At 29.8% G+C, this 12,576-nt stretch overlaps 1 protein-coding gene across 2 annotated transcripts in view; it reads left to right on the forward strand.

Moving 5' to 3' along the window:
* LOC142318705 (uncharacterized) overlaps positions 1–12,576 on the forward strand; it is a 111,614-nt gene that overhangs the window by 16,269 nt on the left and 82,769 nt on the right. Inside the window, exon 2 of one of the 2 annotated variants that reach the window (XM_075355129.1) lies at positions 9,602–9,721. The exons of the other annotated variant lie outside the window; for it this stretch is intronic. Coding sequence (XP_075211244.1) covers positions 9,689–9,721 — 33 coding nt within the window. The 5' untranslated portion in view covers positions 9,602–9,688. The remainder of the gene's footprint in view (positions 1–9,601; positions 9,722–12,576) is intronic. 2 annotated transcript variants of the gene reach the window in all.

Here is a 12,576-nt window from a genome sequence, read left to right on the forward strand (position 1 = left end):
GATGTGATCATAGCCAAGAACCTTGAGGATGTAAAGGGACTAGTCAGAACCTTAATTAAAGAAGCAGATTTTGAGTTTTAGAATTAAAGTGATTCCAAAACAAAGTTCATGAGATTTGGTAAAAAAGGAAATAAACCACCACAAAACAATAAGAATACAATCCAGGTTGAAGACCACATTTTCTAAGGAGTTCAAGAAATAAAATACTTGGAAGTTGTGCTGTCATTTAAGATTAATAATGAAAGTGAAGTCCAAGATAGATTAAATGCAGCATACAAGAACCTGCCAGAAGGGATTCTCGCACGCATGTAATATCAAGGTTACTATCGAAGAACTCCAAGATTCAATTTATAAAACAATCATTAGGCCAGTAGGGGCTGAAAGTTGGATCCTTAACAAGAAAGAAGAGCTGAAAATCATTACCTTTGAGATAAAGGTTCTAAGAAAAATTTTTGGTCTTGCATGTGAAAATGGTGAATGGAGAATAAGATAAATGTATAAAGATCTAGTAGATTGCGGCTGAGGTCAAGAGAGAAGATTGAGATGGGCAGGTCATGTCATAAGAAAGTAGAAAAATATGTTGCTGAGTGAGGTTTAGCATGGTAAACCAGTTGGAAGACCAAGATCAAGGTGGTGAGATAAAGTCCTGGAAGATATGAGGGCATTGGATATAACAGAAGTATTTAGAGACAGGACTACGCAGAGGCAGTGTGGTATTTCCATTTAAGTAAGTATTCCATGCTAAGTGAAGTATTTAACATATGGGAAGTAAAATATGATGAAGTTTTATCAAGAAAAGAAACATCAAAAACTGTATACATCAAATATATATAATGAAATTGCTTACTAGAATATATAAAAACTATGGAACATTTTGATAAAACAAACAGAAAGTCTTGAAGACGTATTATAATGAGATAAGAATTTAAAAATGTCTGACAAAAAGGAGCAACTCAGAGTTCCCTATTTCCTTAATTGTTCTTTTGCTTTTCTTTATGAATGAATTATTTTCAAAAATTGACTGAGTTTCTCAAAGTGTAAAAAAATAGCCTTTAATTTCTGTGGAACTCTTTCTATTATATATGTGGTATCTTTCTACTGACTCACCATTGTGTAAATTTTGCATTGCCCTTTAATGATGATGAGATGTTTTCATGTATTTTTATTGAATAATGATTATTCTTCCAAATTCTCAGCTTAGATTTCTCCTTCCTTGCTTGAATCTACAATTAGTTTGCATTTATTATCAGTTGGATATGTTTTATACAGAAAAATTATATGCCCAGTCTTTCCACAGATGAATGAAGTGTATCGTTTGCCTGCTCTTAGAATGTTAGAGACTAGTACATTTCTTTCTTTAAAAATAGATTTTATGTATGTATATATATATATATATATATTTATTTCAAAAAACGATAACTTAACCACCAAACAGTAAGAGAAAAACCTAAAAAAAGTAATACTAATAGTAGGCTTTTGCAGGATCCCACATCATCAGTCTGTACATAATTCTACAATTACATCAACATAAACGAAAAAGAAATAAAAACTTGAAAATTTAGAAAAATAAATCCTAAGAATTTCACTGTCACACTGGAATAACAGAAGAATGATATCATCATTCCAGTATGGCAGTGAGTTGTGTTGTTACAAATTTTGTGATTGTTAGGGTTTATGTTTTCTAAATTTTTATTTCGTTTTATTTGTTGATGTAATTGTAGAATTATATACCAACTGATGATGCAGGATCCCAAAGTCGACTACTGGGTTTTTTTAAAACCAAAACAAAAACTAGGCTTGGTTTGAAGGTGCCCGTGCATGAAAGTTAACTATTAGGATTAAACTTATACAAAAAAAGGAGCAAGTTATGTACAACTTCAAATCAAGACATTTACTGGGAAGCAGTGGTTGGGTTGGAAAAATTCTTCTGTTGAAACAGTATTGTTTTAAAAAATTTGTGTGCTAAAAGTGAATCTGTCAGTGAAAACATAGTTGCAGAGTGGTTGCAACATTGCTATCGTTAATCAAAGTCTACTATCTCAAAGACATTTACAACATTAATGAAAACAGGATTTTTTTTATCGAGCCTTACAGATTCTATTAGAACTACAGTAGAAAAAGAACCTTCATAGTATTAAACAGTTTGCTGCAACTAAGATGTTTCAAAAACATCAATTTGTCCAAACTGAAAATAGAATGATACACAAATCAAAAGGGTTGGATGACGGGCTTAATTTTTCACTGATTGCATTGAAAAATTCAATTAAAAAAAGACAGAAAAGTGCTACTAATTTTGGGTAATGCCTGCCCCCTATGTCACCTGAAATTGTCATTAAGTAACCTTTATTGTTTTTACCTGCTCACGCTACAAGTAAATTGTAACCATTATCTTGGAATAATTTAGTTGTTTAAACTTCATTATTGCCACTGAATAATGACTGCTTGTAGCTGTTACTGACTCAATTCAAAATGTAAATGACTTGATTCAAAGAATTTTTTTGACAGATGTAGTATGTAAAGAAAGCATGGATTATTGTGGATGAAAAACGGATTAAAAACTGTTAAAGGTGGTATTGATTTTGGGTTACTAGTGGAAGAAAATACATATGAAAAAACTGTATAATTCAAACTGAAAATGAAGATCTAGATATCAGATTGACATTGACATTGATGTCCACATTAATGAAGACAAAGAGGTAGAAGATGTAAATGAATGGAAGAAAGAAATCCTGGATAAGCATTCTAATGCTTCTACTTGGTGGAAAAGACTATGAAGGGAGAAGATGAAGAAATTCCGGTTATTCCTTTAGATGATGCTTTCGATTATGTCAACAAATTAAACAATTAGGTTGTAATGTTAGTAATAATAAAATTGTCTACTTTATGAAGCTCAAATTGTGTTAAAAAAGGAATTGATTAAACAAAAGACAAAGTCAAGTAGGCAGATTTCACTGAACGAATACTTTAAGTGGTAAGCAATTACTGGTAAGAGGTTAGTAAACAAAATTTGTGCTAAACACTGTATTTGGTATTTACAATATTTTTCAGTGTGCACTTTATTTGTTTAAAATACAAAATAAATTACCCCCTTGTTTACAGCGTTTACTTTCATGTTTGACATTTATCTCCATTTTACAAATTCTGTTAACATGTTGTGAGAACCTGTTTCATCTTTTTATTAACTTTTTTCTTTTCCATTATTGTTATACATCAAATTATCCATGTTATTACAGTAATATGTATATCATTTGACTAAATTTGTGTAATTTTAATGTAAGGAATTTCTTGTGTACTTTGAATTACGTTTTTTTCTTAACAACAAAAATTTCTGTAAACCTTTAACAAGAATTATTACAGCCTTACTGGCAAACCTTTAAGAAATTATTGCGCCACACAGACAGTCATGTTCTCTAAGGACAAAAGACCAAAATCATCACAAATTTTGATTTTCTTAGAGGAGATGTTTAAATAACTGTTGTAACTTCAATGTTTTAATTTATTGTTTTTTCTAGATGGTGCATTATCAGTACTAGCACTTTAAGATTTTGTCAGTGTTTAAGATTAAACCCATTTATTTAAAAATAATACTATTTGAAAAAATGTATTATTAATAAGTACAAATAAAACTACTAAATAAATTATAATACTATTTAAAAATTCATTTTAGTGAATTGCATTTTTTAAGATTTTTCTCCCTCCCTAAATGAGATATTATCAGGGTTGAAACATAATTAAGTGGGAAGTAATGTTAAAATTTGTATTGCTTAAGACAGATTATCTTAACATAAAATTAAATTGCTGTTAATTGCTTTTTACTGGTTTAACATATTATTTTAATTAAAGAATTCTACAATTTTATTTTTTTGTAAGAAAATAGTAAAGATAAAAATAATTTTCAACTTTATCACTTCTTAATAATTAAATTTTTAGTTTCATAAATTCTGGGAAAGTTCACAACTTTTTTATATATTAAATAACACACTTGTAAAATATTCTTCCTTCATCCAGTATTGAATTTTTTTTTCTAAAATTAACTGAATATTCTCTAATACATAAGTTATACTACGTTTCCTGTTTGTAATTTAAATTTTCTGAAATAATAGAAGCTAAATGGCTAAGGCACTCGCAAATAAACTTCCAAGAATTGCAAATTTTTTTTTTTAACTGTAGACCTTTGAGATATCAAAGTACATAAATTTGGTAAGGTTGTTTGACTGATAGCAGTACTTCCCCTAAAAGCTGGGAAAATATTGAAATTTAATCATAAATAGTTTCCTTTAATATCTTCAACCATCATACTGCAAAATTTCACCCTGAAGTGCTTTGAGTTTCATTATTTTATTTAATAAGTGAATACTATTAATTTGTACTACTTTTATTTAGGAAATTCCTTTAGTGTAGTTGAAAAATATTAAAGTTCATATTTTAGTCAAGGACACAAAAATCATTGCCATTTGGGTTCAAAATAACTTAAAAAAATTTTATTGAAACATTAATGTTTAGTATTCCTTCTCCTAAAATCAGAAAAATGGAATTTGTTTTCTACATTTTTTTCTTAAATGGAAATTTAGACCATATGTGAATTTAAAAACTGCTGTTAAATGCAAGAATGTGTATGTTGAAGATGAAAATGTAGTATTTTCGTGTTTGAAAACTGTTAAGTGAAGTGAAATGTATGTTTAAATTCTTTATTTTGTAAAACTGTTCAGGATATTGAAAAAGAGTTACTTGTGTGCATATGTTGTAAGGTTTATGTTGCTGCAAGGAGTCTCAAATTTTTTTATCCATGTTCAGAAACTTAAAAAAAATATTTCAAATTTGTTTGTGTCCAACAAAGATTCTATTCGAACTCTATATATATATTTTTTTTTAAATGAGGCATCTTTTTGTGAGAATCCAGTATTTGATAACTTCAAATCCAGTATTATGATAACTTTTTTGCATTCTACCCATCGTTCCTCTGCTTCTTGCTTTTGTCCTATTATCGTTCAATGGATTTTGAATGATTTTTCCATTTAAATGGAAAGAATTGCTAATAATACATTTTCTTGGTGGCCATTGTATTCATTCTTTTAGATCACTGTTGTTAATGTTATTTTTTAAAAGGTCTTGTCTTATTGATGATCAACCACAAGTGTTTTGTTGTACCTTCTATGTAACTTGGTTAGTTTTGATTGCCAACCATCCTGGAACATAAACATCCAATATTTACTACCTTAAAATCTTTAAATTGTGTGGTGGTTGCTTCGTAGAAATATACAGAGTTACTTTCATTGCTGTGATATGCCGTCAAGAGTGTGCAACTCTTCTTGGTTTCAATGATGATATAACACTCATTTATTTTCCCCTATTGATGGCTGGACACAACTAAAGTAGATACACTTTTGATTAGAATAATCTTGAAATTCATGATTGGAATGAGTTTCACAGTTTTCAACCTGTCAGTTTGACCAGAAAAACAATTACAGACATTGTAGAGCCATCTAATTCTGTAAATAGATTGCGAGTGATTGTGAATAAACAAACAAGCCGTTGTAATGAATACTCAAGAGACATTTTGGTACTTACGTGTTAATGCCAACGCAGCTACAGCTTTATTTAAAAACAGTTGTCAATCTGATTTCGGTGGAAAATGGGCCGATATAGTGTTTAACATAGATTCAAAACAGTCTCTTTTATTAATTTTAATAAATGGTTTTGATTATTTAAATAATAAATAATTGCAATAATTACTGAATTTATTAAATAAATACTCAAAAAATTACGGTGTTAATTAGTCAAGGTTAGCGAGCGTAGGTTAAGTTTAGTTAAATTATATTTATAGAATAAATAAATATAAATAACAATTTATTAAAATTAATAAAGAGACTGTTCATTTTCCACTGAAATCCGATTGACTACTTTGTTTTTAAATAAAGCTGTAGCTGCGGTGGCGTTATACGTAAGTACCGACATTTCTAGTAGACAAATAATACCTTCATTGTGGTCTATGGCCTGTGTTGACAGTTGTTCCATCACAGCCTACAGTTTGAAGTAGAGATTTATTGATAACAATTGTATAAAAAACTCTTAAAATGTTGTCACTAATGATAATGCCAGTTCCATTCTTTGGGTAGAAATGCTCTATGTACTCACAAACCTGGTTCTTAAATAAGTTTTTTTTTTTTAATTCCTTGGTAACATTTGTTTCTTTTTCTATATCCACAATTAACTAATGTTTTTGTTTTTTTAATATTCGGCTCTTGTGCATTAACTGGCACTTATTTTTTTCACATATAACAACTCAACTGTAAGCAGTAATTACTGAATTTATTATCATTATTTAAAGTACCATAATTTGTTTAAAATAAACTAGACAAGGTTAGCGAGTGAAGGGAGCATAGGTTATGTTGATATATGTACGATTCATCGGCACACAGAATCAACATAACCTAAACAAACATACCAACACTCACTAACCTTGACTAATTAACAGTAATGTTTTGATTATTTAAATAATAAATTCAGTAATTACTGCTGTTGAATTGTATATAAAAAAAATATGCATGCCAGTTCACATATAAGTACTGAACTTTTTCTTTGAATCTTATTTTTATCTGTTATTAGTTTCATATTCTTTGTGACAAGACCTGTGTCCACAATTCCATTCGCAAGCATTGCATGCTCTCTGTGGTATCTTTAAGTAGACAGCAAAACTAGCCTCATTTGGCATGTTGATTCAGTGTTTATGCCTTTTTTTCACACCCAAATCTGTCAAAAAATTTGAACTTGATGTCATTATTATTGCTGCTGAGATTCATCTGATATTACATTTGTGGTGATGGAATAAGCCAGGCTAGTCGAGCATTTCTTATTTCACTTTTTTCTTTAGAAATCTTTTCAGCAGTTTTTCAGTAAATTCCTTTTCCATTTCACCCATTTTTATGTTCCTCTCCTTAATATTGAACTCAGAAAGTCTTATCAGTTTTCGGTACTTTATTGATGTACAAACATTTGTGTAATAAAGTTATTTGCTGGCACAAACATCAAATAAAGTTTTTGAACTTTTTTAAAGTAATCCCTTTTTCAAAATCCCAGGATTCTTATTTTATGTTGAAATTTTTTTTTTATTACTGTACTTGTTTGTAGTACTTCAATCTCTGAATTGATAAACTTAAAGCTTCAATTGGAAGTGAGGTTTGAACAAAATCTCAAACACTTTTTCACCTGTAATTTTCACTATGGCAGCAAATGAAAGGAAAGTCCCAGTGTTATTTATCAGGTTTCTTTGTGCAAATAGAAATAAAAATGTCACTGTATGTAGTTAACACATTCCTTAAGTTAATGAAGAAAACCAAACACAGCACAATCGCCACCAACCAGTTTACATTTCTTTTCTTTGCAGGTTGAATCATTTCCGTTCTCTCATTCTATGGAAGTCGGTCAGGAAATAGGAAGCACAAACTGAAAGGAACAAAACAGTTCATCATTATGATTAAATATCTCAATCTGAAAGGATGCAAAACAAATATATTAGGCATTATTATATGATGAAAGCTTTAAATTAAAACTTGAAATTCATACAAAGAAAAACATTTTGTGGTTCAAAAAAGACTAATATGAGAATGTTAAGAATTCTTGTATAATACTTGTTTAGGTTTCAAAATTAAGAATATTAGCTATACTTCAATCTGCTGAAGGGCATAACTTTTCATTGCTTTGGATTGAGAAAGGAAAATCCTAAACATTAAGGTTTTTTGAATTTACATAATTCCCCAAATGGGACTGATTTTTGTGTGTGCTTGGTTAAAATTCCAACTTTTAGCATTTTTAATCTATTAGCTTTCATAAATTTAGTATTATAGTACAAATATATTCTTTTGCTTAAGTTTGAATCATGTTTTGGAATGATTACTACTCCTCTTCACTGAGTTATTACAACCTAAAAGTTATATAGTTTATTTACATTTAACATACCGGGGTTATCTGAAACGTTTTGAGCCTTAACATGAAGATTGCAGCAGTTGTCAACAAAAGTTAGGGTCTGTATTTGCACATGCATTGAAAGTTACTCATTAAAATTTCAGCCATTTTGGACACTCAGTTGTTTTATAATCATTTGATTAAGTCATTATGAGTGTTTTTGTGAAAATGGAAAAAATTGAATATCATGCCATGATTAAATAATTGCATTTGAAAGACAATAAGCCTACGCGAATTAAAACAGAGTTGGGCACTGTTTACGGGGACTCTGCCCATCATTTGCCACCGTGAAAAGATGGACAGTTGAATTTAGACATGGTTGTACAAGCTTGGTTGATGATGAGCATTTGGGATGGCCAAAAACTGCAACCACCACTGATGATGTCATTGAAAAAGTTCACCAAGTGATACTGAACGACTGACGAATTAAGGTTAGAGAGACAGCAGACGCTTTGGGCATATCAAAAGAACATTTATTAACTGAATAATTTGATATGTGTAAGCTATCCCGCACATTGGGTGCCACATTTGCACACTTTGGACCAAAAATGCATTCGAATGAAAATTTCTAAGGCCCTGCTGGAACAGTTTAAGCAAAACAAGTCAGATTTTTTGATTCATAACTGTAGATAAAACATGGATTCTCCACTACACTCCTGAGATGAAAACAATCAAACAGTGAACTGTAAAGGGTGAACGTGCTCCAAAAAAGGCTAAGACAGTTCCATTGGCCGGGAAGGTGATGGCAACTGGTTTTTAGGATAGTAACAGAATTCTGTGTATTGATTGTCTTCAGAAAGGTAAAACAATAATAAGAAAGTATTACACATCATTACTTGACAGGTTGAAAGCAGAAATTGCAAAAAACTACCACATTTGAAGAAGAAGAAGAAGAAGGAAACAAAAGTGCTTTTCCTTTTTTCCCGAAGTGTGAGCACCTGCTCACACTTCGACGGTCGCCGTGGCTAAAATTCACGAATTGCATTCTGAATTGGTTGACCACTCACCGTATTCACCAGATCTGGTCCCAAGTAACCTTTTCTTGTTTCCTAATTTTAAAGTGTCGCTTGGAGGAAAGAGAGACAAGAAGGTTATTGCATATGTAAATGCCTATTTTGCAGAGAAAGACACCAGCTACTATTTGGAAGGGAAGGGTTAAAGAGATTAAGAGCATCGCTGGAAAAGGTGTATCAACTTGAAAGGAGACTTTGTTGAAAAATAAAACTATATTTGACAGATAAAATGCGCATATTTCTGTGTTAGGCTCAAAACTTTTCAGACAATCCTTGAATACCTTTATTTGACAAAAGTACTTTTAATTCATTTTTAATATTAATGCTGCAGTAAACGTATTGCTTATCCCCAAAATAATTCTCATTTTCATTGATTAACAATATCTATCTTTACCTCTTTTTTTAATAAATTTATTCAACAATAAAATACACATTTTTTTTCATATGTAGCCATTTGTCTCTTTATAGCATAAGAATTACCTTTACTGTTTGTACATACACGTACTTCATTTTATCTTTTCTTTTTTTTTACTAACTGAAGCTTTTATTTATTTAAAAATTTGTTGTTAGCATATTTCTTTTTATTTGTTTAGATTTGTGCTAATATGCTTTTTTACAATTTTCAGTCACCTATGGGTATATTTTGCTGCTGCCTTAGGTAGGCATAAACAACCCTTATCCAATTTTATTATTTGTAGCTGCCACTTAACAACATGTCAACATTTCTTGGTAGCAAGAAACAAAAGGTATGATTTTTAAAAATACTAGGACTTATTTTACACTAATTTCATTTCTTATCCGCCTTTCTAAAATATATATTTTGTCTTTGTTTGGTTTCAAAAACTCACTACAACTAATGTTAAATAAAAATACAGTAAACACTTGTTAAATAAACAACTACAAATCTTGTAAAAATTTACTTACAAATCCAGTGACATGGTCATCATAGTTAAAAGAGAGATTAAATATTATTTTTTAGATTAAATGTAGAAAAACTTACAAATTAACCTAAAGTATATGTTAAATATAGATTCAGTGTAAACAGTTACTATAATAAATTCCACCATCTTGACGCATGAACAAGAATATAACTGTTAACAAGAAGATATACAGATTGATCCTAGTATTTAGTTGTAAACACCAATATTAAGTCATTAAACAATTTGTAGGGAAAACAAAGCTTAATGTAGATGATACTATATTGTGTATTGCTTAAACACGTTTTTGTAAGTATTTGGGTGGGAAAATTAGGTAAACGGTATCTTATAAATTTTAAGTTATTACACTCTTTTGGTACGATTATTCTACTGTTTAACACTTGCTCTAGGACATATTGTTTTTTACAATGGGTGCGTATTGTTGCTTGATTTATGTAGGGAACAAAAATATTTATTCTGAACAGCTTTCAACAAGACAAAAAAAGTGAAAGTAATGAGTATGGTAGTTCATGTATTAGCCAATGATTTTGATGCTTATAGTACTAAAAGAATAAGAAAAACATTTAAGTTCAGCAAACATGTGGCTGTGATTCTCCAGATCCAGGAACAGCAGCTTTAATGAGAGTGCAAACTCTCCTAACCACCATGTGATCCTCTTGAATAGAATTTCTGAAAGGAATGGAAGTATTCTTTCTCAAAATATATCCAACCACCTGTCTTTAAGGAAAATAAAGAATTTAGTGGTGCCAAAAGGTTCAGGCTTACCCTTTCTAGTCTTACTAGCTTTTTTTTTTTTTAATTAATAGAAATTTGAATATAATAATTTTTGGACTCTACACTTGTAATATGATTTATCTGAGCCTTTTAAATAGAGATGTTTTGACATCCTTTTCTAGTAGGCTACTTTGTCATATTTAGAAATGGTAAATAGTCTGAAGTGATAAGACTGGAAAGTAGGAGGGAAGCAGAACTTTATTTGTAATTCAAACAATTTTTTTATTCATAATTACAGAAAAGTGAGCCGGTACATTGACGGTCTGTAAAAGAGCCTTCTTTTTCTTCAGATTTTTGTGTGTGTGTGTGTGTGTGTGTGCAAAGGTGCATAGTATTGTCCAGTCTTTGTTTCACCCTTCTCCAGAAAGTCAGTTATGCCACGAGCATCCTGAAGGGCAGTGGTCATCACTTTTGAACATTTTTTTTAACAAGTTCCCAAACTGCAATCTCCGGTTTCCTTTGGTTTATGTTCGGTAGTGATATATATATATATATATATATATATATATGTTTACTTATATATATATATATATATATATATATATATATATATATATATATATGTTTACTTGTGAAACTGTGCAATAATTTCATTGAAACAGAGCCCACACAGTGCTTAGAAATGTTTACTCATTTGGGCTTTGGATTAATTATAAGCAAACGTGGGACTCTTCTTACAAACACTTCTTGCATTTGTGAAATATGATGCACCCATTCATTTGAGATACATCTTATCTTACCATATAATAAACACTGCGCATGTAACCTCCTACATTCGTAAATTCCTTTTAAAGTGTAAAAATTGACTCATAAAAATCAAGATTGACATTGTTCCGTGTTTTAACAACCAGAAAAACTTGTATAAATTTTGTTCAAAGTTTTTATTGAAATTGAATCTCAAAAATCTTTAAATGGGTAGATTAATTTATCAATAAATAGCAAACTGAATGTATTTGTATTATTTGTTGTAGCATATGTGTAACTTTTTAATTCTATTACAATCATCTTTTATAGATGTAAATTGCATTGCATTTATAACAGTGGATTTGGTGAAGTAATATCATTATGTATTCACAGCGTTAAAATGCAATTAACACTGATATTAAAGGATTTACTAAATTGCTGTAATATTATTCCATCATTAATTTAAAACTTTTTTTAATTAGAAATTTATGTTTTACATACATCATTATAATTGAAATTCTTATAAACAAAAGATGAATCCTAGTAAATTATGAATCTAATACACTTAGGTAAATAGAAATAATAATAAAAGAAAATAATCATTTGTCCTGTGAAATTATAAACAGAGGTGAAGGTAAAGGCAAGTATTTTCACTGAGAATTGGCTCCTGTTGAATTAAAAGTAATTTTTGGTTGACATGAACTAAAGGAATATGAAGGCCATGAATTCACACTTTCATTGCACAGAACTCATGAATGATGCAATCATTACTTGATCAGGTTAAGTTGCTAATAAAAAGAACCTAATGTTATGAAATATAGGAAATTGTGGTAGTTCAATGATGCAGCATAAGATAGTTGGTAAATATTGGTTATTTCCTGATGCACTTACAGACTAAAACTGTTTATATTCATGAAAATTGCCAGTCTAATGAGCAAACTATCAGTAAAGAAAGAATTTACTAAGTTTGTTTTTTTAATCTTATGAGTTAATATCTCACTAATGGTATTAATTTACATCTATTAATGTAGTTACCAGTATGAAAATAACAGTACATATACCTGTACAATATGTGAAAGGATATAATAATCCAGTTTATTGTCTGTTGCTTGAAAATAATTGTGACTATTGCTAGTTTTCTTATCATTTTACATTTCTGTAAAAATTTCTTTATATGGATCATTGTCTCTTGAAGAAGCTCTTCT

Source organism: Lycorma delicatula, chromosome 1 (genome assembly GCF_047948215.1).
Source record: "Lycorma delicatula isolate Av1 chromosome 1, ASM4794821v1, whole genome shotgun sequence".
Classification (NCBI taxonomy): domain Eukaryota; kingdom Metazoa; phylum Arthropoda; class Insecta; order Hemiptera; family Fulgoridae; genus Lycorma; species Lycorma delicatula.